The sequence below is a fragment of the Erythrolamprus reginae genome, chromosome 2 (assembly GCF_031021105.1).
Source record: "Erythrolamprus reginae isolate rEryReg1 chromosome 2, rEryReg1.hap1, whole genome shotgun sequence".
Lineage (NCBI taxonomy): Eukaryota > Metazoa > Chordata > Lepidosauria > Squamata > Dipsadidae > Erythrolamprus > Erythrolamprus reginae.
Genome location: NC_091951.1, coordinates 5,712,542 through 5,738,916, shown reverse-complemented (window position 1 = coordinate 5,738,916; position 26,375 = coordinate 5,712,542). Strand labels below are relative to the sequence as shown.

Sequence of the window (26,375 nt, the reverse complement as noted above, 5' to 3'; positions counted from 1 at the left end):
TACAGACACTGAGTATCTGTTGTCATGGAAATAAACAACATTTTGCTAAAACGTTGGCTTGGTATTTTATAGTCAACGAAGCAGTGGAAGTGATGTGCCGGTGCCTGGAGGCTGTTGGGGTCTGGATGGGTGTCAACACTCAAACTCAACCCTGATAAGACGGAGTGGCTGTGGGTTTTGCCTCCCAGGGACATTTCTATCTGTCCGTCCATTACCCTGGGGGGGGAGTCATTGACCCCCTCAGAGAGGGTCCACAACTTGGGCATCCTCCTCGATTCACAGCTCACATTAGAGAAACATCTTTCAGCTGTGGCGAGGGGGGGTGTTTGGCCAGGTTCGCCTGGTGCACCAGTTGCGGCCCTATCTGGACCGGGAGTCACTGCTCACAGTCACTCATGCCCTCATCACCTCGACTACTGTAATGCTCTCTACATGGGGCTACCTTTGAAGAGTGTTCGGAAACTCCAAATCGTGCAGAATGCAGCTGCGAGAGCAATCATGGGATTCCCCAAATATGCCCATGTTACACCAACACTCCGCAGTCTGCATTGGTTGCCAATCAGTTTCCGGTCACAATTCAGAGTGTTGGTTATGACCTATAAAGCCCTTCATGACACCGGACCAGATTATCTCAGGGACCGCCTTCTGCCGCACAAATCCCAGCGACCAGTTAGGTCTCACAGAGTGAATCTTCTCCGAGTCACGTCAACTAAACAATGTTGTTTGGCGTGACCCAGGGGAAGAGCCTTCTCTGTGGCGGGCCCAGCCTTCTGGAACCAGCTCCCCCCAGAGATTAGAATTGCCCCCACCCTCCTCGCCTTTCGTAAGCTCCTTAAAACCCACCTCTGCTGTCAGGCATGGGGGAACTGAGAATATTCCTTCCCCCTAGGCCTTACAATTTATGCATGGTATGTTTGCGTGCATGTTTGGTTTTATAATAAGGGTTTTTTAGTTGTTTTACTATTGGATTGTTACATGCTGTTTTTATCATTGTTAGCCACCCCGAGTCTACGGAGAGGGGCGGCATACAAATCCAATAAATAATAATAATAATAAATAATACCACGTGTGTAAAACTTGCTGTGTCAGATTGCTGTCATATGACATATGTTTTTTTCCTTTGCAGAGCTGGAGTGGATGTGGAATTTTTTATTATTATTATTATTATTATTATTATTATTTATTAGATTTGTATGCCTCCCCTCTCCGTAGACTCGGGGCGGCTATATATGTGACACACCCAGCCCATGGGCCACTAGTTTGACACCCTTGTACTATATGAATGAGGGCTACACTGCACATTAATGTAAAGAGGAAAAAATTAAGTCAATGATACTCAGAGTATAGAAATGGATCTGAAAAGAAGAATGCTACTTATATTCAAATACATTTCCAGAAAAATGCTATATCTGAGATAAAAGTTGTAGGTCACTTCTAGATGGCAGCAATAAGGGTTTTTTTATTGGTATCTTCTTGTGATGGTGTGCTAGAGTTTAGTATCCCAAATCTGGGCATTCTAATTTAACTTCAAGAACTACTGAGCAGCAAGCAAGGATCCTAACTGGAAATTGCCCTGTTTAGGACATTGTAAGATCTTATTTTTATTTATTTATTTATTGTTAATCAGATTTCTATGCTGCCCTTCTGGTACTCAGGGCGGCTCACAGTAAACAAATACAAAGCATGAAGAAATCTTAAAATACAGTGATAACTCATCTTACAAACTTAATTGGTTCCGGGACGAGGTTTGGAAGGTGAAAAGTTTGTAAGACGAAGCAATGTTTCCCATAGGAATCAATGGAAAAGCGATTAATGGGTGCAAGCCCAAAACTCACCCCTTTTGCCAGCCGTAGCACCCATTTTTGCGCTGGGATTCTCCCGAGGCTTCCCTTCATGGGAACCCCAGCTCCGGACTTCTGTGTTGTGCTGGGATTCCCCTGCAACATCGCAAAACCACGGAAGTCCGGAGGTGGTGTTTCCCATGGAGGGGAGCCTCAGGGGAATCCCAGCAGCGCAAAAACGGGCGCTTCGCTGGCAACAGAAGTCCAAAGGCGGGGCATCCCAGTGGCGGCGGCTTGGGTTTGTAATGTGAAAATAGTTTGGAAGAAGAGGCAAAAAAATCTTAAACCCCAGGTTTGTATCTCGAAAAGTTTGTATGACAAGGGGTTTGTAAGACGAGGTATCACTGTACTCTAAAATTCTCAATACAGTGGAACCCCGACATAAGAGCTGCTCTACTTAAGAGCAACTCGAGATAAGAGCTGGGAGGGGAGAGATATTTTTGTTCTACTTACAAGCCCAAATTCGAGATACAAGCGCCAAGGAGCTGTCTCCTGAAGCCAAACGCTAACTTCTGCGTTCGGCTTCAGGAGACAGCTGCGAAGCGGCGCGCGTGTTTTAAAAGGTTGCAGCCGGCCTGGGGGGCTCAGGGGGGTGCTTGCAGCTTTCTTTCTTCCTCTTTTTCTTTCTCTCTTTTACCTTCCCTTCTATTTCTTCTTTTCTTTCTCCTTCCCACCTTCTTCCCTCCCTCCCTCCCTTCACTCATTCCTCTCTTACTCTCCCCTTTCATAAGTTTCCTTGCTTCCTTCCTCTGTTCCTGTCCCTTCCCCCTTTCTTTCTTTCTTTCTTTCTTTCTTTCTTTCTTTCTTTCTTTCTTCTTGCTCTTTTTCTTTCTCTCTTTTACCTTCCCTTCCTCTATTTCTTCTTTTCTTTCTCCTTCCCACCTTCTTCCCTCCCTCCCTTCACTCATTCCTCTCTTACTCTCCCCTTTCATAAGTTTCCTTGCTTCCTTCCTCTGTTCCTGTCCCTTCCCCCTTTCTTTCTTTCTTTCTTTCTTTCTTTCTTGCTCTTTTTCTTTCTCTCTTTTACCTTCCATTCCTCTATTTCTTCTTTTTTCTCCTTCCCACCTTCTTCCCTCCCTCCCTCCCTTCACTCATTCCTCTCTTACTCTCCCCTTTCATAAGTTTCCTTGCTTCCTTCCTCTGTTCCTGTCCCTTCCCCCTTTCTTTCTTTCTTTCTTTCTTTCTTTCTTGCTTGCTTGCTTGCTTGCTTGCTTGCTTGCTTGCTTGCTTGCTTGCTTTCTTGCTCTTTTTCTTTCTCTCTTTTAGAATAGAATAGAATAGAATTTTTTATTGGCCAAGTGTGATTGGACACACAAGGAATTTGTCTTGGTGCATATGCTCTCAACGTACATAAAATAAAATATACATTTGTCAAGAATCATGTGGTACAACACTTAATGATTGTCATAGGGGTCAAATAAGCAATGAAGAAGCAATATTAATAAAAATCTTAGGATATACGCAACAAGTTACAGTCATACAGTCAACATGGGAGGAAATGGGTGATAGGAATGATGAGGAAAACTAGTAGAATAGAAGTGCAGATTTAGTAGAAAGTCTGACAGTGTTGAGGGAATTATTTGTTTAGTAGAGTGATGGCGTTCGGGAAAAAACTGTTCTTGTGTCTAGTTGTCTTGGTGTGCAGTGCTCTGTAGCGACGTTTTGAGGGTAGGAGTTGAAACAATTTGTGTCCAGGATGTGAGGGGTCAGTAAATATTTTACCCGCCCTCTTTTTGACTCGTGCAGTATACAGGTCCTCAATGGAAGGCAGATTGGCAGCAATTGTTTTTTCTGCAATTCTGATTATCCTCTGAAGTCTGTGTCGGTCCTGTTGGGTTGCAGCACCAAACCAGACAGTTATAGAGGTGCAGATGACAGACTCAATGATTCCTCTATAGAACTGAATCAGCAGCTCCTTGGGCAGTTTGAGCTTCCTGAGCTGGCGCAGAAAGAACATTCTTTGTTGTGCTTTTTTGATGATGTTTTTGATGTTAGGTGACCATTTTAGGTCTTGAGATATGATAGAACCTAGAAATTTGAAGGTCTCTACAGTTGATACTGTGTTGTCTAGTATTGTGAGAGGTGGAAGGGTGGAAGGGTTTCTCTTAAAGTCTACCACCATTTCTACAGTTTTGAGTGTGTTGAGTTCTAGATTGTTCTGGTCACACCACAAGGATAGTTGTTCAACTTCCCGTCTGTATGCAGATTCATCATTGTCTCGAATGAGTCCAATCACTGTTGTATCATCTGCAAACTTCAGTAGTTTAACAGATGGATCGTATGAGATGCAGTCATTAGTGTATAAAGAGAAGAGAAGTGGTGAAAGTACACAGCCTTGGGGGGCACCTGTGCTAATTGTACATATATCTGATGTGATTTTTCCTAGCTTCACCTGCTGCTTCCTGTCTGTTAGGAAGCTTGTGATCCTTCCCTTCCCTTCCTCTATTTCTTCTTTTCTTTCTCCTTCCCACCTTCTTCTCTCCCTCCCTCCCTTCACTCATTCCTCTCTTACTCTCCCCTTTCATAAGTTTCCTTGCTTCCTTCCTCTGTTCCTGTCCCTTCCCTCTTTCCTTCCTTCCCACCCTCCGTCCATTCATTCACCCATTCCTCTCTTGATCGCTTAAAGCCGGTCCCTGGTGCAAAAAGGGTTGGGGACCTCTGTCCTACAGGATTGGGTGGCAGAGAAGTTGAACATATGTAAATTTAAAAGTTTAAGAAAGTTTACAAGTTAAGTGAAAGAAACTTCATTATTCATTTATATGTACATGTACATTTCTTCATTAAAAACATGTCTTTCTGCATAATTTAGACTAACTTTGTGAGTTTTTTGAGGGCTGGAACCAATTAAAATTATTTACATTAATTCCTATGGGGAAAAGTCGTTCGAGATAAGAGCTGCTCGACTTAAGAGCCTAGGTCCGGAACGAATTAAACTCGTATCTCGAGGTACCACTGTACTAAAAACACATAGAAATCTAACAAGTTGTATTCTAAACCTCCTATATATTTTTTAAAAACCAATTATCCACATTCATCCTATCATTCTTCAGTCATAGGCTGGGGAAGGTGTTTAAAATTTCAGTGGCCCCAGGCCTGTTGGCAGAAATGCATTTTCAAGGCCTTACAGAAGACTCGGAGGATGGAGGTGGTACAAATCTCCGGGGGGAGTTAATTCCAGAGAGCCACGGCCACCACAGAGAAGGCGCTTCCCCTAAGCCCCGCCAGACAGCATTGCCTGGCTGACAGGACCTGGAGAAGGCCAACTCTGTGAGACTTGACTGGCCGCTGCGATGCATGAGACAGAAGACGGTCCCATTGATAACCTGGTCCCATGCCATATAGGGCTTTATAGGTCATAACCAACACGTTGAATTGCATTCCGATACCAATCAGCAGCCAGTGCAGCTCGTGGTGTGCTTGAGAAACATGGGCTTAGTGTTACAACCATAGATATTCAGAGGATCGTCTTTGATTCAGAACAGAGTGCAGGAGGGTCCATTTGCACCTCTTCTTCCAAAGAGTAAAGAGGTTGCCCTCAGAAGGAATAATCAAGATAGCAACATTGATCAAATGGTCTGGAGGCTAAATTGTATGATGAATAGTTGAGGGAGCTAGGTATGTCTATTTGGACCGGGAGTCAATGCTCAGTCACTCATGCCCTCATCACCTCGAGGCTCAACTACTGTAACGCTCTCTACATGGGGCAACCTTTGAAGAGTGTTCGGAAACTTCAGATCGTGCAGAATGCAGCTGCGAGAGCAATCATGGGCTTTCCCAAATATGCCCATGTTACACCAACACTCCACAGTCTGCATTGGTTGCTGATCAGTTTCCGGTCACAATTCAAAGTGTTGGTTATGACCTATAAAGCCCTTCATGGCACCGGGCCAGATTATCTCAGAGACTGCCTTCTGCCGCACGAATCCCAGCGACCAGTTAGGTCCCACAGAGTGGGTCTTCTCCGGGTCCCGTCAACTAAACAATGTCGCTTGGCGGGACCCAGGGGAAGAGCCTTCTCTGTGGCGGCCCTGGCCCTCTGGAACCAACTCCCCCCAGAGATTAGAATTGCCCCCACCCTCCTTGCCTTTCGTAAGCTACTTAAAACCCACCTCTGCCGTCAGGCATGGGGGAATTGAGATACCCTTTCCCCCTAGGCCTTTACAATTCTATGCATGGTATGTTTGTGTGTATGTTTGGTTTTTTATATTAATGGGTTTTTAAATCGTTTTTAGTATTGGATTATTATTGTATACTGTTTTATTATTGCTGTTAGCCCCCCCGAGTCTTCGGAGAGGGGCGGCATACAAATCCAATAAAATAATAAATAATAATAATAATAATAATAATAATAATGTCTATTCTGTCAAAAAGAAGGATTGTGGGGACATGATAACTGCCTTCCAGTATTTGATGGGTTGTCACAGAGAAGAAGGGGCTGACCTATTCACCATTGCACCTGCAGGCAAGACAAGAAATAATGGGTGGAAGCTCATTAAAGACAATCCAACCTAGTAAGTAGAAATTTCCTGACAGAGAGAATACTTAGTGAAACAACTTCCCTATTTCTGCAAGTCATACTGGTTGACTCAGGTCTAAGTTCTACACAGTGGATGCGAGTTGGATTATTTTTTTGTATCTTCACATAGAAACATAGAAGACTGACGGCAGAAAAAGACCTCATGGTCCATCTAGTCTGCCCTTATACTATTTCCTGTATTTTATCTTAGGATGGATCTATGTTTATCCCAGGCATGTTTAAATTCAGTTACTGCGGATTTATCTACCACATCCCACAAGTTCTTATTCTCATTGTGGGTTTGATGAGGAAGAACTGAAGTAGTTTTCTGAAGTAGCGTTCCTTAATTTTGTATTGTTTTATTTTGGTTCCCACTGATTTCCAAATTTCTTCCTTGATCATTTGCAGTGTCAGCACACTGGAGTGGTTTTCATTCTCATTTTCCTGAATATTCCTATCAGACAAAAAGGAAGGGAGGAAAGAAGGAAGGAATTCAAAGCACATAACCCCTTAACTCTTAATTAATTCAATATCAGTTTATTTATTTATTTGATTTATATGCCGCCCCTCTCTGAGGATTCGGGGTGGCTTACAACATATAAAGGAACAATATCACATCCTAAATCCAATTAGTTTAATCTAATTAATCTAAAAACCTAAAACCATTTTAAAAAACTCATTCCCATTCAATCAACTAACTTGCAGTACATTCATCAGCAAGGGGACTAGAGTCTAGTGGTCCCAAGCCTGGATTCAGACTCTTGCGGAACATGAGAAGGGTCGGGGCAGTACGAATCTCTGGGGGGAGCTGATTCCAGAAGACCAGGGCCCCCACAGAGAAGGCTCTTCCCCTGGGTCCGCCAAGCAACATTGTCTAGTTCAGTGTTTCCCAACCTTGGCAACTTGAAGAGATCTGGACTTCAACTCCCAGAATTCCCCAGCCAGCGAATGCTGGCTGGGGAATTCTAGGAGTTGAAGTCCAGATCTCTTCAAGTTGCCAAGGTTGGGAAACACTGGTCTAGTTGATGGGACCTGGAGAAGGCCAACTCTGTGGGACCTAACTGGTCGCTGGGACTCATGCAGCAGAAGGCGGTCCCGAAAGTTCTAGTCCGATGCCATGCAAGGCTTTATAGGTCATATCCAACACTTTAAATTGCGTCCGGAAACCAATTGGCAGCCAATGCAGTCCGCGGAGTGCTAGTGTAACATGGGCATTCCTAGGCAGGCCCATGCTTAGATGTAATTTGAATTCCCTTTGGATTACAGTGTTCCCTCGATTTTCACGGGTTCGAACTTTGCGGAACGTCTATACCACGGTTTTTCAAAAATATTAAGTAAAAAATACTATACGTTTTTCCCCCCCTATACCACGGTTTTTCCCGCCCGAGGATGTCATATGTCATTGCCAAACTTTCATCTGCCTTTAAAAAACTTTTTTTTTAATAAACTTTAATAAATAAACATGGTGAGTAATCATCTAAATGGTTGCTAAGGGAATGGGAAATTGTAAATTTAGGAGTTTAAAGTATTAAGGGAAGGCTTAGGATACTGTTCATAGCCAAAAATAGTGTATTTACTTCCGCATCTCTACTTCGCGGAAATTCGACTTTCGCGGGCGGTCTCGGAACACATCCTCCGCGAAAAGCGAGGGAACACTGTATAATATTGTTTCAGATCCTAGTATTATCAAATCAAATTTTGTGCATGCCTCCCCCCCCCCAAAAAAAAAAAATTGGGCCATTTTTCACCTTCAGGCTTCCCTGAAGTTTTTCCAAACTTCCGGTTTGCCCATTGAGCCGTTTCTCACATTCCGGAGGCTTCCGGGAAGCTTCCTGAAACCTAGGGAGGATGAAAATGGCCTTCCCCAAGGCCAAAAATCAGCTGGCCAGTGCACAGATACGCATCGGAGCTGACATAGGGCAAAACCTCATGTGCCCTCAGATAAGGCTCCGCGTGCCAGCCAGTTTCTGTATAGGGCTGAAGATATTTGGCTAAAAATTTGGCGAGATTTTTCAGAGGTGAGCCTATGGAGCTGACTATTGGCCTGAGAGGTATTCCTTCTTTGTGTATTTTTGGAAGGCCATAGAGTTTTGGACATATGGAAGATTTTTCTCTGGGGATGATTCTTTGTTGGATTTCTTCACTAGGTTCACCATCACAGATATAGGGTCTCCTGTTTGACCAAGGGGTTGGACTAAAAGACCTTCAGAGTTCCTTCCTATGCTAATACACCCTTCAAATACCTAAAGGGTCAATTTAGGAACAGTTCCACCTGAAGAAAATCTGTCTCTGTAGTTATAAACAATTTTTACAGACATACCTCATAATCAATAGACCTTCAAAAAAATTGGATAATAGGCTAGCATTGTCCTTTTAAAGCTTTTCTCGTTGTTTTAGGAATACTTTTCCATATATCTTCTACGTGTCTTATTATATTATTATTATTATTATTATTATTATTATTATTATTATTTATTAGATTTGTATGCCGCCCCTCTCCGTAGCTCACAACAATAATATTATCACATCTGTGTTTCCGACTCATCAAACTGATGCTTGGTGAGATATCCGTCTTCCCCTATAAGAACTTTCTCTTAATGAAACTGCTGTCAATGCCCCAAATAGCATCTGGGAAATAAATCAGATTCCAATCCAATTCTCTCCTCCAAGGTTTGATTTGGCATCCCAATACCAACTTACTTCCAGTACCCCACCCAGGTTAAGGTTCATACCCCATCCCCACACCCACAAGTTTATCACAAGGACCAGTCCGAGTGCAGGGATTTTACCGACCTCCTCCTTACATCCGTTGATGCAGAAGAAAAGATGACCTTGGACTCCAAGAAGGGAATTTGTTGTGACTAGTACCTTTCCCTCTCATGCAATTACCCCTCCCAGTTCCCATAATACTATTCTACTGTGGCAGACCAAAGTTTCTAACTCCACATGATGGCTTCAGCCTGACAACTGCTTGCTTTAACCATTCCATGTGTACTGGACACAGCTAACAACAGACTCAAAGGGATGGATATTTCCACAACACTAGGAACTATTACTAAGCTGCCTTAAGGAAGTGATTTCAACCTGGACTCCCAAACCCTCTCCAAAAGTAACCCCACAATTGTTGTTTTTAATTGAGTCCAAGGTCAATAAAATACAATACAAATGAAATCATAATGTTTTTCATTTAATCTAAGGTTACAGGTAAATGTTTTGTGGGTGTTATATTATTTTCATGTCTTTTAAATAGTTTTAAAATGTTAGACTTCTAAGCTTCTCAGGGTCATTAGGTTAAGTTAGGCAGCCATACAAATTAAAGAAAGAAAGAAAGAGAAAGAGAGAGAAAGAAAGGAAAGAAAGAAGGAAGGAAGAAAAGGAAAGAAAGAGAGAGAGAAGGAAAGAAGGAAAGAAAGAAAAGGAAATAAAGAAACAAAGAGAAAGAGAGAGAGAGAGAAGGAAGGAAAGAAAGAAAGACAATACATATTAGCTTTGGTCGCATCCTTGACATTTCACAGCAAAGCAGGCTTTGGATCGTTCACAGGGGAAAAGGTTATTCATATTCATAGGTCTTCCCACCTCCTTTAATGAGAAATGTGATCTGTATCTTCATTGATCCTCATTTCGCCCTTGGGATTTGCTACTTCTCAAAAATCACAATCAGCAATTGGGATTCCTTCTCTTCTTTCGACCAGAAAGGCAAAATGCACATGTACATGGAAGCAGAGGTATCACAGTACAGTAGTACCTCTAGATACGAGCTGCTCCACATGCGAGTATTCCAAGTTGCGAGCCACGACGGGAGGGAAATTTCTGTTCCAGACCCGAGCTCAAATTCGGGATGCGAGCCGAGCTTCCACTAGGTGGCGCAAGAATCCTTGCTTCTGGTTATCTCCGCGGGGGGGGGGGGAGAAACAAAGTCTAAAGCCATTTGTTCCAGATACGAGTTGATTCGACATACGAGCTCCGTTCTGGAACGAATTAAACTCGTATCTAGAGGTACTACTGTAGTAGGTTCTAAAAACCATTGCTACCAGCTCAGAGAACCAGGCCGGAGCAACCCACCTCTGATGTATATTTTATATGGATTATTGCCAAAGTAGATCCTTGCAAGTGACTTTAGATGACTCTTCCAATTCGGGCTCTTCTCGCATTCCCTGAATTAATATGGCTTCCCCTGTGTGGTTCGTTTTACGGCAGGCAAGATGGCTGGTCTTAGTAAAGCTTTTTGCACGTCGCATGAAATTCTTTGATTTCTGCCCGTCTAGATCTCCTATTGGGAACTCAGATATCTGCTCCGAGCAAAGATCTTTTCAAACGCCATGCATTAATAAGGCTTCTCCCCTTGCAAGCATAGATAGATCACTAACCTATCTATTACCCCCTTCACATTCCAGGCAATTATGAAAAGGGGGGGGGTGTTTTCCCCATGTGGATGTTATGTGAAGTAAGGATACTCCACTGAGCAAAGCTCATTCCATACTACGTGCATGTATGTGGCTTTTCCCATGTGGATCCTGTTATGGGCCGTAAACTCACTGTACCACCTAAAGTCCTTGCCACATTCCATGCATTTATATGGCCTTTCCCCTGTGTGGATCCTGTTATGGGAATTCAGGGTGCTGACCCGAGTGAAGGTCTTCCCACACTTGGTGCACTTGTAGGGCTTCTCCCCCGTGTGTCTCCTCTTGTGAAAAATCAGGTAACGTTTCTCCAGGAAGGACTTCCCACACTCGGAGCATTTAAAGGGCTTCTCCCCTGTGTGAATCTTCCTATGGGAAATGTAAGAACTGCGTTCGCTAAAACACTTTCCGCACTCGATACATTTATACGGCTTCTCCCCTGTGTGTTTCCTTTTATGAGAAAGAAGGTAACGGCTCTGAACAAAGGTCATTCCACACTCCGTGCATTTGTAGGGCTTCTCCCCACTGTGGATCCGTGTATGGGAAATCAGATAGCTGATCGTGCTGAAACTCTTGCCGCACACCACACAGGTATGTGCCTTGTCTCGCACGTGGGTCTTGGTATGGGAAGCCAGGGAACCGCTCTGTGCAAAGGACTTTCCACACTGTCTGCAGTTGTACGGCTTCTCCCCCGTGTGTACTCTTTTGTGGCGCGTCAGAGAGCTGCTGGTCGTGAAGCCGTTTCCGCACACCACGCACTTGTAGGGTTTTTCCCCCGTGTGGATCCGTTTGTGGCTTGTAAGGTGGCTGCTCTGAGCAAAGACCTCTCCACACTCCGTGCATTTATACGGCTTCTCCCCCGTGTGGATCCTTTTATGGGAAATAAGCTCGCGCTTTCCCCTAAAGTCCTTCCCGCATTCCATGCATTTATACGGCTTCACCCCCGTGTGGATCTTCCGGTGGCAATTCAGAAGGCCGCGTCTTCTGAAGCTCTTCCCACAGATCAAGCATTTATACGGCTTCTCTTCTGCGTGGTTCCATTTTTGCGACAGGAGGGACATGTTTTCATCAGAAAGGGTGAAAGTCAACGTTTCTCCGTTATCTCCGAACATATCGTCTTCTTCTTTGATCGGAAATTCTTCATTGACACCTAATACATCTTCGCTTAACTTCGCAGATTTCTTAATATCTTCTTTATCTATTTTCTCTTCTTGGACAAGAACGGTTTCCATCTGAGCATCGATGGAAGACGAGCTTTCCGGATTCCAATTTTCTGGCTGGTTTCTCTCATTGTCTTCTGGTTGAATTGCAGGCTCTTTAATTTCCTTTCCAGCATTGATCACTTTGAACAGTTCACAGAAATCTTGATTCTCCTGCCCGTTATTATCTTCAAAGGAAAAGAAAAAAATAAAAAAGACAGCAAGGTTAGACAAAAGTTCCAACTGGAAGATGTTGTATGAATTTCCTTCCCGCCAAATAACAATATACAGGTAGTCGGCCACTTATAACACTTCATATAACACTAAACAATGTCGTTTGGCGGGACCCAGGGGAAGAGCCTTCTCTGTGGCGGCCCCGACCCTTTGGAACCAACTCCCCCCAGATATCAGAGTTGCCCCCACCCTCCTTGCCTTTCGTAAGCTCCTTAAAACCCATCTCTGTCGTCAGGCATGGGGGAATTGAGACTTTCCCTCCCCCTAGGCTTATAAAATTTAGGCATGGTATGTTAGTATGTATGATTGGTTTCTAAATTGGGGTTTTAAATTAACTTAAACTTAAATATTAGATTTGTTTACATTGTATTATTATTGCTGTGAGCCACCCCAAGTCTGCGGAGAGGGGCGGCATTCAAATCTGATTAATAAATAATAAATAAATAAATAAATCTCCCCCAGGCTTTTTTTATATTTTATGTTTGGTATGTATGTGTTGTATGGTTTTTAAATTGTTGGGGGCTTTTAATGTAATTTTATTATTAGATTTGTTCCATTGTTATACTGTTTTTATTATTGTTGTGAGCCGCCCCGAGTCTTCGGAGAGGGGCGGCATACAAATCTAATAAATTGAATTGAATTTAAGTGAATGTTCAAAGTTACAATGGTGCTGATAAAATGGGCGTGTGACTGTTTTTTACACTTATAACCACTGCAGCATCTTCATGGTCACATGATCAATAATTCAGATGGTTCACATTTATTCATTCATTCATTCATTCATTCATTCATTCATTTATTGGATTTGTATGCCGCCCCTCTCCGCGGACTCGGGGCGGCTAACAACAGTGATAAAAACAGAATGTAAAAATCCAATACTAAAACAGCTAAAAACCCTTGTTATAAAACCAATCATACATACAAACATACCATGCATAAATTGTAGAAGCCTTGGGGGAAAGATTATCTCAGTTCCCCCATGCCTGACGGCAGAGGTGGGTTTTGAGGAGCTTATGAAAGGCAAGGAGGGTGGGGGCTATTCTAATCTCTGGGGGGAGTTGGTTCCAGAGGCCCGGGGCCACCACAGAGAAGGCTCTTCCCCTGGGTCCCGCCAAATGGCATTGTTTAGTTGACGGGACCTGGAGAAGGCCCACTCTGTGGGACCTAACTGGTTGCTGGCATTCGTGCAGCAGAAGGCGGTCCCTGAGATAGTCTGGTCCGGTGCCATGAAGGACTTTATAGGTCATAACCAACACTTTGAATTGTGACTAGAAACTGATCGGCAACCAATTTATGACCAGTTGTAGTGCCCTGGGGTCATGGGAGCATTTTTTGCAAATTTTTAACAAGCAGAGTCAAGGAAGAACCCAGATTCACTTAAAATCTATGCGACTTACTTAACAAATGCAATGACCCACTTAACAGCTGTGTCAAGAAAAGCTGTAAAATGGGGCAAACTCACTTAACAAATCTTTCACTTAGCAACATAAACCTTGGGTTCAATTGTGGTCAGAATGATTTACAGTTAAATTTAGTTAACATTCAAAACAGTTAATTTTTACATGATTATTCTCTGGTCATCATCCCCATGATCATGTGGTCAAAATTCAGATGCTTGGCAACTGGTTCTTATTGACGACCGTTGCTGTGTCCCAAGGTCATGCAATTATCTTTTGCAATCTTCTCACAAGCATTGTGAGAAGCCAGGTTCACTTAGCAACAGAGTTATCAATTTATCAGCTGCGGGGATTCACTTAACAACTGTAGCAAGGCAGGTTGTAAAATGGGGCAAAACTCACTTAACAGCAGAAAGTTTGGGCTCAACTGCGGTCATAAGTAATGTTGGGCGAACCCAACGAAGTTTGGGTTCGGCGAACTTACCCGAACATGTCGGCGGAGTTCTGGTAAGTTCGATGAACCCGAACCCGAACAGCAGCAGCACCGCTGCGGCGTCCTTTTCCGGAAAAATAAACACAGAGGTAGGGAATTCCTCACCTCCTTTTGCTTCCTTTTATTTTTACGGAAAAGGACGCCACAGCGGCGCTGCAAGCAAAAGGAGGTGGGGAATCCCACGATGGGATTCCGGGGGCGGGGCTTTGACGTCACAGAGATTCCTTCCTCCCCGTTTCAGCCAGCCAGGAAGGAGTCTCCGTGACGTCAAAGCCCCGCCCCCGGAATCCCATCGTGGGATTCCCCACCTCCTTTTGCTTGCAGTGCCGCTGCGGTGTCGTTTTCCGTCAAAATAAAAGGAAGCAAAAGGAGGTGAGGAATCCCATAATGGGATTCCCTACTCTCCTCCCGGGCGGTGGCGCTTCGCGGTGTTCAAGCGAACGCCAAACCCTGCAAAGTTCGGCACAAACCCGAACTGTGCAAGTTCGGTTCACCCAACACTAGTCATAAGTTGAGGACTACCTGTATCAATGTTTACAGTGGCAGAGTATCGAAATGATAGTTTCTATAGTCATAAGCCATAACATATTTGAAAATACCTAAACCACATTTTCTTGACAATTATCCAGATATATTCAAATGTCACCCAGAGTAAACTTTAGGAAGAATCAGAGGAAACATCCACTGAAGTATTTGGAGAAAAATTAACATCAAGCAACAAATTAATGAACACCTAGAGGCCAACAAAGTAATAAAGATAATGAGCCAGGGTGGCGCAGCAGGTAGAGTGCTGTACTGCAGGCCACTGAAGCTGATTTGTAGATCTGAAGGGCAGCGGTTCAAATCTCACCACCGGCTCAAGGTTGACTCAGCCTTCCATCCTTCCGAGGTGGGTAAAATGAGGACCCGGATTGTGGAGGCAATGGGCTGGCTCTGTTTAAAAAGTGCTATTGCTAACATATTGTAAGCCGCCCTGAGTCTAAGGAGAAGGGCGGCATAAAAAACAAACAAACAAATAAACAAACAAATAAACAAATAAATAAATAACCGAAAGTCAACATGGGTTTGTCAAAAATAGATCATGCCAGACAAATCTTACTGCATTCTTTGACAAAGTGACAAAATCAATGGAACAGGGAAATGCTGGGGGCAGCTGATTCCAGAGGACCAGAGCTGCCATAGAGAAGTCCACATCTGGTAACAAATTCTTGGGAAGTAGCAAATTCTTACCCAGAGAGGCCACATTCCTATAATTTTCCAGCATGACCTCCCAATGCAGCGCTCTTTGATCAGGATCCAGCTGAGACCACTCTTCCTTGGAGAAATACACAGCTACCTCCTTGAAGGACAGAAGACCTTCCTGCATATGGGGGAAAAGAAAGGATTTGAAAGATCTGTTCCATTGTTCACAAATGCACTAAGTTAAATGGCCATGCTTGGTCAGATTCCAAGGTTTAATAATAATAATAATAATAATAATAATAATAATAATAATAATAATAATAATAATAATAAGTCATCTATGGGATAGACCCCGAGTCTACGGAGAGGGGCAGCATACATATCTAATAAATAAATAAATAAATTTAAAAAAATAAAAATAAAATTTAATAATAATAATAATAATAATAATAATAATAATAATAATAATAGATTTGTATGCCTCCCCTCTCCGAAGACTTGGAGCAGCATACAGAGTTTAGTTGAGAATGTCTTTAACTGAAGGCATTCCTCCTTTTTTAAATTTTTATTTTAATAATAAACAAACAAAACAAAACATACAGGCACTTTTAGATATATATATTAAAAAAAACACACAAAATGAATTTGCTTAATACTTTACAATTCTGTTTCCATTGATTCCATCTTTTTCTTAAACGTTAGTTCAATTATTTTTTTTCTTTTCTATCCAGCTACCGTATATAGTTTCCCCAAAACTGTATAGTAGTCTTTATTTTGGTTATTTATTTATTTATTTCTTGGATTTGTATGCCGCCCCTCTCCAGAGACTCGGGGCGGCTAACAGCGACAATAAAACAGTGTTTTATTCTGTAATTCATTTACTAATTTTGCACAATCTAGCATTTTTCTAATCACCCTTTCTTCATTTGGTATATTTTCCTTTTTCCAAGTTTGTGCAAACCCCAACCTTGCTGATGTTAATATATGTGTTATCAAGTAGTAGTCTTCCTTACTATGCTGTCCTCTACTTATTCCCAAAAGATACATTTCCGGTTTCATTTCCAATGGATAATTTAACATTTCTTTCAACCAGTTTTGAATCCTAGATCTGCTTCCGGACATAACCACCAAATATGATGATATGTACCAATGGTAAATTTGCATTTCCAGCACCTATTATTTATGTTTGGACGAATTTTGGCTAAACGCGCTGGAGCATAATGCCACCGATAAAACATTCCTCCTTGATTCTGCAGGGGAAAGAAACCCCATTTCTGAGTGGTTACATGGATGCGGCCACGAGAGCCATCGTGGGGCTTCTTAGATTCGCCCACGTTTCTGCAACACTCCGTGGCCTGCATTGGCTGCCGTATCAGTTTCCGGTCACAATTCAAAGTGTTGATAATGACCTTTAAAGCCCTGCATGGCATTGGACCAGAATACCTCCGGAACCGCCTGCTACTGCACGAATGCCAGCGACTGATAAGGTCCCACAGAGTTGGCCTTCTCCGGGTCCTGTCGACCAAACAATGTCGTTTGGCGGGACCCAGGGGAAGAGCCTTCTCTGTGGTGGCCCCGGCCCTCTGGAATCAACTCCCCCCGGAGAAGGCGGGACAGGAGATAATCTGGCCCAGTGCCATGAAGGGCTTTATAGGTCATAACCAACACTTTGAATTGTGACCGGAAACTGATCGGCAACCAATGCAGACTGCGGAGTGTTGGTGTAACATGGGCATATTTGGGGAAGCCCATGATTGCTCTCGCAGCTGCATTCTGCACGACCTGAAGTTTCCGAACACTTTTCAAAGGTAGCCCCATGTAGAGAGCATTACAGTAGTCGAGCCTCGAGGTGATGAGGGCATGAGTGACTGTGAGCAGTGATTCCTGGTCCAGATAGGGCCGCAACTGGTGCACCAGGCGAACCTGGTATGTTTGTGTGCATGTTATGGCTTAAAAAAACATTGCTTAAACATGGTATGTTTGTGTGTATGTTTGGTTTTATAATAAGGGTTTTTAGTTGTTTTAGTATTGGATTGTTACATGCTGTTTTTATCACTGTTGTTAGCCGCCCCGAGTCTGCGGATGGGGGGGGGCATACAAATCCAATTAATAATAATAATAATAATAATAATAATAATAATAATAATAATAATTTTTTAAAAAAACAGAATCTGAAGGTGGAAATGACTAATCACTGTGTCCCAACAACAGTTTTTAGATGAAGCTAGCCTGGCTGAGAGAAACTTGAACCTCTTATTTCTCTTTCCAAATTGCTCAAAAAATTGAATGAATGAATGAATAAATAAAAACATGAAAATAACCCAAACAAGAGTGAGAAATGGAAGGAGAAAGTGCTCTACAAGTCAACTTCACTTCCTGAAGGAAAGAGAGTATACAAATGGGAATAAATGTATTTCTCTTTCTTACTTGATTTGGAGGTCCAACCACAGTTTCAGCTCCATCATAAAGGTCAGAAAAATCCATTCTATCTTTCTCTATGAGGAAAAGAAGAATATTATAATGCATAATGAACATGATCAGAGGAGACATTCTAATGAAGACTTGGAGGAGGTAAGTGATCTGGGATCTCTGCGGAAAATAGGAGGACCTTTGATTACCTTCTGAGAGGTCCTGACTTGGATCTTCCTGAGAGGTCCTCCTGAAAAACAGCTCCTGTGGGGGATTTGATGGGTTTCTTTCTCCATCAGGATCTCCGATCTCCGTTGTGAAGGACTGTGTTGCCGTAGGAGAAAAGAAACAGAATTAATGGACATCACACACAACACAAAGTGGATTGTTCTTCCCAGAATACAGCTTCGAAGGTCCCACTATCCATCAATGAAGTGAATGAGAAATGAATGGAACAATGTCCTACAAGAATTAGTGAGCGTCCATCAGTGAGGCTGGAAAGAAGAAAGTGTTCGGAAACTTCAGATTGTGCAGAATGCAGCTGCGAGAGCAATCATGGGCTTCCCTAAATATGCCCATGTTACACCAACACTCCGCAGTCTGCATTGTTTGCTGATCAGTTTCCGGTCACAATTCAAAGTGTTGGTTATGACCTATAAAGCCCTTCATGGCACCAAACCAGATTATCTCCAGGACCGCCTTCTGCCGCACGAATCCCAGCGACCGATTAGGTCCCACAGAGTGGGCCTTCTCCGGGTTCCGTCAACTAAACAATGCCGCTTGGTGGGACCCAGGGGAAGAGCCTTCTCTGTGGCGACCCCAGCCCTCCGGAACCAACTCCCCCCAGAGATTAGAATTGCCCCCACCCTCCTTGCCTTTCGTAAGCTACTTAAAACCCACCTCTGCCACCAGGCATGGGGGAACTGAGATGCTCTTTCCCCCTGGGCCTTTACAATTTTATGCATGGTATGTCTGTATGTCTGTTTGGTTTTTATTATAATGGGTTTTTAATTGTTTTTAGTATTGGATTATTATTATATGCTGTCTTATTATTGCTGTTAGCCACCCTGAGTCTCCGGAGAGGGGCGGCATACAAATCCAATAAATAATAATAAATAATAATAATAATAATAATAATAATAGCTGCCTCAAATCCAGAAGGCATAACGGAACTGTTGCAGGAGCTGGGCCTGGCTAGTCTCATGAAGAGAAGGACCAGGGGAGACGAGAGCAGCGCTCCAATATTTGATAGGTTGCCACAGAGAGGAGGGGGTTCAACCTGTTTTCCAAAGCATCTGAAGGCCAGACAAGAAATAATAAATGGAAATTGACTAAGGAGAGATTCAAACCTAGAAATAAGGAGAAATTTTCTGATAGTGAGAACAACAATTTTCTGATAGTGAGTTGCCTTCAGAAGTTGTGGGTGTTTCATCAGTGGAAGATTTCAAGAAGAGACTGGTGTCAGGAATGCTATACGGTTTCCTGCCTGGGGTGGTGGGTTGGATTAGATACCAGCAAGGTCTCTTCCAACTCTGTTATCCTATGCTCTATGTTTTAGTATGACAGCTCCATATAATAATGATGATGATAATAATAATAATAATAATAATAATAATAATAATAATAATAATAATAAATTTATTGTCATTGTCAAAACAACGAATTGTCATTGGTAACGAAAGTCGTGTGGCACCCAGAGACCAGTCCCACCATACATGAAATCAGAATAGGTAAATTTAAAAATAGAATTAAAAATAGAATTTAAAAAAATAGAATAAAATGTCCCACCCACTACAAATTCCCCACCTGGAACCACTCAACCATCTACCTGACAAACCGAGTAATATTGTCCAACAGTTCACTGACGGTGACCCTTCAGTTCGTTGTTAATTGCAAGTATAGCTCTGGGATAAAATCTATTCAGGAAACATGTGGTCTGAGTTCTAGTTGTTCTGTATCTTCTGCCAGAAGGCAACAATTCAAAAAGATTGTAAGCAGGGTGAGAAGAGTCTTTGAGAATGGTATGCACCTTCCTAAAACAGCGAGATGTGAAGATGTCATCCAGGTCGGGTAGCTGGAGCCCAATGATGTTCTGGGCAGTTTTAATAATTCTCTGTAGAGCTTTTTTGTTCGCTACAGAGCTGCTCCCATACCAAGCTAGAATGCCGTATGTCAAGACACTCTCAATGGTGCTGCAATCGTAGGGCAACAGTAGATGCTGAGATAAATTTATCTTCCTGAGCATTCTCAGGAAGTACAGCCTTTTTTGTGCCTTCTCCACAAGTATATTAACATTCATAGTCCATGAGAGGTCCTCCAAGATATAAGTGCCCAGAAATTTGAAACTACCAACCCTCTCCACCTCCTCGCCATTTATGTGCAATGGTGAATATACATCTTTCTTCCTCCTAAAGTCAATGATCAGTTCTTTAGTTTTTTGGTGTTAAGTATAATATTGTTTCCTCTGCACCATAATGTCAGCCCTTGTACTTCATTTCTATAAGCAGACTCATTGTTCTTATTAATGAGCCCCACCACTGTCGTATCGTCTGCAAATTTAATAATTGCATTGGTGTTATACAGTGGGGTGCAGTCATGTGTGTACAAAGAATAAAGGAAAGGGCTTAGCACACAACCCTGGGGGGGCTCCTGAGCTTAGTATCTGAATGGAAGAATAATGAGATCCCATCCTTACTGACTGTGGCTTATCTGTCAAAAAAAATCCTTTACCCACAAACAAATCCTCTGGTTTATACCCAAATTAGACATTTTAAAAAACATCCTGTTGGGTAGAATAGTGTTAAAAGCAGAGCTATAATCCACAAATAACAGCCTTACATAAGTTCCCTGTCGTTCCAAATGATTAAATACAGTATGGACCACAATAGACACCACATCATCAGTTGATCTATTACTCCTATATGCAAATTGGTATTACGAATGCCAGAGAAAGCTGGGAAGCAGAGTTAAGGAACCCAGACACATTCTTTATTCCCTTTTGGACAGCTTCAATGAAAGTCTCTCACCTGCAACTCGACCTGCTCCTTCTTCTCCTCCGCCTGGCTCAGGAGGAAGCCTTCCACCAGAGCCACCGCCTGGGAGCTGGTCTCTGCTCCATACTCCCGTACCCAACTCTCCATCTCTGGGGGAAGAAGTGCTAAGAACTGTTCCAGGACAACCAAGTCCAACATCTGAGCTTTGGTGTGATTTTCTCTTTTCAGCCATTGCCTAGAAAATTCCTGGAGTTGACTAAAAAGTCCTCGGGGATCCTCAGCCTCCTGGACACTCTCGAAGTCGCAGGGTTGAACTTCTGGATGGATGGGGGTTTCCTCCAACATGATCTCCTGCTCGGTGCTTTCCCAGCTGTCCCCAATAGCAGGAGGGCCTTTTCCAGTTCCCTCACTTGCTGAGAGTTGTGTTTCCATTCTCTCTCCGTCCCGTATGGCAACTCCAAATGGGTCCAAGCAATCTTGTGGATCTCCAAATCCCTTTTCATTCATAGGATCACCTCTATTCTCAAAGGAGCAGCCACAGCAATCCACTGAGTCCTCTTTGTCCAAACCATGATTTTTGTCCATTCCCGTAAATTATACCAACAGCTTCCAGTTGCTGTATCTGAGATAGAAAACAAACAAACAAACATAGAAACATAGAAGACTGACGGCAGAAAAAGACCTCATGGACCATCTAGTCTGCCCTTATACTATTTTCTGTATTTTATCTTACAATGGATATATGTTTATCCCAGGCATGTTTAAATTCAGTTACTGTGGCTTTATCTACCATGTCTGCTGGAAGTTTCTTCCAAGGATCTACTACTCTTTCAGTGAAATATTTTTCTCATGTTGCTTTTGATCTTTCCCCCAACTAACTACAGATTGTGTCCCCTTATTCTTGTGTTCACTTTCCTATTAAAAACACTTCCCTCCTGAACCTTATTTAACCCTTTAACATATTTAAATGTTTTTATCATGTCCCCCCTTTTCCTTCTGTCCTCCAGACTATACAGATTGAGTTCATGAAGTCTTTCCTGATACGTTTTAGGCTTAAGACCTTCCACCATTCTTGTAGCCCGTCTTTGGACCCGTTCAATTTTGTCAATATTTTTTTGTAGGTGAGGTCTCCAGAACTGAACACAGTACTCCAAATGTTGTCTCACCAGCGCTCTATATAGCGGGATCATAATCTCCCTCTTCCTGCTTGTTATACCTCTAGCTATGCAGCCAAGCATCCTACTTGCTTTCCCAACTGCCCGACCACACTGTTCACCCATTTTGAGACTGTCAGAAATCACGACCCCTAAATCCTTCTCTTCTGAGGTTTTTGCTAACACAGAATTGCCAATACAATACTCAGATTGAGGATTCCTTTTCCCCAAGTGCATTATTTTACATTTGGAAACAATGTAATCTTAGAATAGATCTATGTTTATCCCAGGCATGTTTAAATTCAGTTACTGTCTAATCCCGTCTAATGAATCTGTCTAATCCTGCCTTGAAGCTATCAAGGCTGACAGCTGTCAGGACCTCTTCTGGAAAGGAATTCCATAAACCATAAAAAAGAGTGCTGTACTGCAGGCCACTGAAGCTGACTGTAGATCTGAAGGTCAGCGGTTCAAATCTCATCACCGGCTCAAGGTTGACTCAGCCTTCCATCCTTCCGAGATGGGTAAAATGAGGACCCGGATTGTGGGGGCAATAGGCTGGCTCTGTTAAAAAGTGCTCTTGCTAACATGTTGTAAGCCGCCCTGAGTCTAAGGAGAAGTGTGGCATAAAAATCGAATAAATAAAATAAAATAAATAAAATAAACCAAGGACTCTCTGGGTGAAGAAATATTTCCCTTGATTTGTCCTCACTTGTTTACCTATGAGCTTTAGGGAGGGCCCCCTTGTCCTACTATTGTGTGATAGAGAAAAGAATTTTTCTCTATCCACCTTTTCTATCCCATGCATTATTTTATACACTTCGATCCAAGTCACCCCTTAAACGCCGTCTTTCAAGGCTGAAGAGACCAAGGCATTGCAACCTGGTTTCATAAGGGAGATACTCCATTCCCTTGATCACTTTTGTGGCCCTTTTTTGCACCTTTTCCAGTTCCAATTGAAAGGGACCCCTTGAAGGTGTCTAGTCCAACCCCTGCTTAGGCAGGAAATCCTACACTATAAACAAGAGGTCTTCAAAATTGGCGACTTTAAGAATTGTGGACTTCAACTCCCAGAATTCTCCAGACAGCATAGCATAGCATAACTGGCTGGAGGATTCTGGGAGTTGTAGTCCATAACTCTTAAAGTCACCAAGTTTGAGTAGCCCTGCTAGAAACGGTTAAGTAAACATAGTGAGGTTTACACCAGTGTTTCCCAACCTTGGCCACTTGAAGACATTTGGACTTCAACTCCCAGAATTCTCCAGATAGCATAGCATAGCAGGCTGGAGAATTCTGGGAGAATCCTCCTTATCTCCATGTTGAATCTCTCCTTGGTCAGCTTCCAGCCGTTGTTCCTTGTCTGGCCCTCCGGTGCCCTGAAGAATAAAGTGACCCCCTCCTCTCTGTGACATCCCCTCGTATACCTGTAGACTACTATCATGTCTGCTCTGGCCCTCCTTTTCTCTAGGTTATCCATGCCCAGTTCCCTCAGTCTCTCTTCGTAAGTCTTGGTTTCCAATCCTTTAATCATCTTGGTTGCTCTTTTTTGCACCTTCTCCAGAGTTTCAATGTCTCTTTTGAAGTATGGTGACCAAAACTGAATACAGTACTCCAGATGTGGTCAGACCAGGGCGTAGTAGAGTGGTATTAAGACTTCCCTGGTCTTGAAGTTGAAGTCCATAACTCTTAAAGTCACCAAGTTTGAGGAGCTCTGTTATAAATGGTTAAGTAAACCTAGTGAGGTTTACACCAGTGTTTCCCAACCTTGGCCATTTGAAGATATTTGGACTTCAACTCCCAGAATTCCCCAGCGGGAATTCTGGGAGTTGACGTCCAAATATCTTCAAGTGGCCAAGGTTGGGAAACACTGGCTCACACAACCGGCCTAACCCAAAACAAGTGAACAAACCATTGGGAGACCAGTTCGCATCCAAAGAAACGCCAGGAAATTATCCTGGCTGAGGATGCCCCCATTGTCTTTTTCACGGTGTCCTTTGGACTCTCTCGCGTGACATCCAAGCAGGTTCACACAACCAAACGGGTCAGCCAAGGGGGCTGTAAAGTTCCTGCCAATCGGGGCTAGGAAGGGGAAAGCTGGGGAGGCTGCCCAGTTTCTCTTCCCCCCCCCCCCAAAGATGCGGTCCCTGGTGCGAATCCTGCACCTCCACGCCCGGCTTCTCCCTCTCCCTGCTGCGTGTCTGCAAGGCCTCCCCATTCGGGCTCTTTCCCGGACACTGGGGCGGAAAGCGACCGCCGCCTCCTTCGTTCTTTTTCCTCCTACAACACAGCTCCGCTTCCCTCTCTTCCCCACCTCCCGGCTGTGGAACATGGGACCCGGGGTTGAACCCGGAGGAGGGGCCAGGCGCGGGTCTCTCCCTCCTCCGCCTCCCTTTTGCACGGGAAGAGCTCCCTCCCCCCACTCAACCCTCACCCGGGCCGCGTCTGGATCTCCAACCGCCAGCTTCTCCCGCAGCCTCCTGGATTAAGGCGAGCGAGCGCAGCGTCCTAGAGAGGACTCAGTCATGTCACTTCCTGCCCCAGCCGCCTCTGCAAAGGCACCTTCACCGTCCCTTCCGCCGCTGCTTCCCCCTTTCCCCCGCCCACGTGGCCAAATGGAGAAGTTTGCTGTATGCCTTGGTGCAACGCAGAAGGTTTAGATTTATTCTTTTTAAGAGTTGGAACTTGGAGAGGATCTTGTTGGTCATCTAGTCCAGTGTTTCCCAACCTTGGCAACCTTGAAGATATTTGGATTTCAGCTCCCAGAATTCCCCAGCCAGCAAATGCCTGGGGAATTCTGGGAGTTGAAGTCCAGATCTCTTCAAGTGGCCAAGGTTGGGAAACACTGATCTAGTCCAACACATACATACACATCCCAAGCAGGAACTGCTACACCATTTGAGACATTTCCTACAGGAGTTCCTACACCATTTGTGCAGAGAAGAGCAACAAAGATTGATTGGTTGGTTGGTTGGTTGATTGAGTTAGTTAGTTAGTTAGTTAGTTAGTTAGTTAGTTAGTTAGTTAGTTAGTTATAGAGGAGATACTCATAGTAAAATATATCTTAGAAAGAATAGAAGATATAGGAATAGAACATCAATGAAAGGATAGAAGAGATATAGCAATAGAAGAAAGGTATAGAAAATATAGGAGAGACAATAGGACAAGGGACGGAAGGCACTCTAGTGCACTTGTACTCGCCCCTTACTGACCTCTTAGGAATCTGTATAGGTCAACCGTAGATAATCTAAGGGTAAAGTGTTGTGGGTTTGGGGATGACACTATGGAGTCTGGTAATGAGTTTCACGCTTCGACAACTTGGTTACTGAAGTCATATTTTTTACAGTCAAGTTTGGAGCGGTTGATATTAAGTTTAAATCTGTTGTGTGCTCTTGTGTTGTCGTGGTTGATGACTGGGACCGAAGGCTAAAACATGAAGAAGGGTTGCAGGAACTGGGCGTGGATAGTTTAATGAAAAGAAGGACCAGGGGAGACATGATAGCAGTCTTTCAGTATCTCCGGGGTTGCCACAAAGAAGGAGTCAAACTGTTCTATTCCTATAACTTCTTTCTTAGATATATTTTACTATGAGTATCTCCTCTATAACCTTCATCATGTATTTTACTGTGTACCCACTAAAACCCTCATTGTGTATTGGACAAAATCAATTGATAAATAAAAATAAATAAATTCTCCAAAGCACCTGAGGGTATAGAACAAGAAGCAATGGGTGGAAACTAAACACGGAGAGAAGTAACTTAGAACTAAGGAGAAATTTCCTGACAGTCAGAACGGTTGATCAGTGGAACAGCATGCCTCCAGAAATTGTGAATGCCTCAATACTGGACGTTTTTAAGCAGATGTTGGATAATCATGTCTGAAGTAGTGTAGGGCTTCCTGCCTAAGCAGGGGGTTGGACTAGAAGACCTCCAAGTTTGTTGTTGTTATTGCCAGTCCAATCTCCCCTTGAAAATCTCATGTGTTGGAGCTCTCACAACTTCCGCTGGCAAGCTATTCCACTGGTTGACGCTCTCACCGTCAGAAAGTTCCTCCTTATTTCCAGGTTGAATCTCTCCTTGGTCAGATTCCATCCGTTATTTCTTGTCTGGCCTTCTGGTGTCTTGGAAAACAGCCCCTCAAGTATTGGAACATTGGCAGCCTAGATGGACCACGAGGTCTTTTTCTGCCGTCAATCTTCTATGTTTCAATCATGTCTCCCCTGGGCCTTCTCTTCGCTAGACTGCAACCTTTCTTTGTATGTTATAGTCTCCAGTCTCTCTAATCATCCTAACTGCTGCCGTTTGCACTTTCTCTAGAGCAGTGATTCTCAAACTTTCCAATGCTGTGACCCCTTAATACAGTTACTCGTGTTGTGGTGAACCCCAACCATAAGTCTAGCACCAATTCTCACAACAGAGCTTTAAGATGATTGGCAGGAAGGTCAGAAGGTCACTGTAAACGCCTGATTGGTCAGATTGTAAAAATATGTTCCAAGGCGCCAGAATAGAAGCTTTAGTTCCTAACACCCTGGAAAACTAGTCCTGTGGATCCCTCCCCTGTAAC

General features: G+C 43.3%; 1 protein-coding gene across 3 annotated transcripts; it reads right to left on the bottom strand.

The window, feature by feature from the left end:
• Positions 1–9,523: 9,523 nt before the first annotated feature.
• Positions 9,524–24,344, bottom strand: LOC139162900 (zinc finger protein 253-like). Of its 3 annotated transcripts, none has more exons than XM_070743803.1 (6): positions 24,247–24,344; positions 20,698–21,286; positions 17,881–17,995; positions 17,690–17,757; positions 15,311–15,440; positions 9,524–12,144 (listed from the first exon to the last, which is right to left on the bottom strand). In XM_070743803.1, the coding sequence occupies exons 2-6, from the start codon at positions 21,247–21,249 to the stop codon at positions 10,793–10,795; spliced, it is 2,217 nt and encodes a 738-aa protein (XP_070599904.1). In that variant the 5' UTR covers positions 21,250–21,286; positions 24,247–24,344; the 3' UTR covers positions 9,524–10,792. The 3 variants fall into 3 exon arrangements, with proteins under 3 accessions (XP_070599904.1, XP_070599905.1, XP_070599906.1); XM_070743804.1 differs by lacking the exon at positions 24,247–24,344 and adding an exon at positions 24,127–24,150; XM_070743805.1 differs by lacking the exon at positions 24,247–24,344 and adding an exon at positions 23,240–23,264.
• Positions 24,345–26,375: the final 2,031 nt, after the last annotated feature.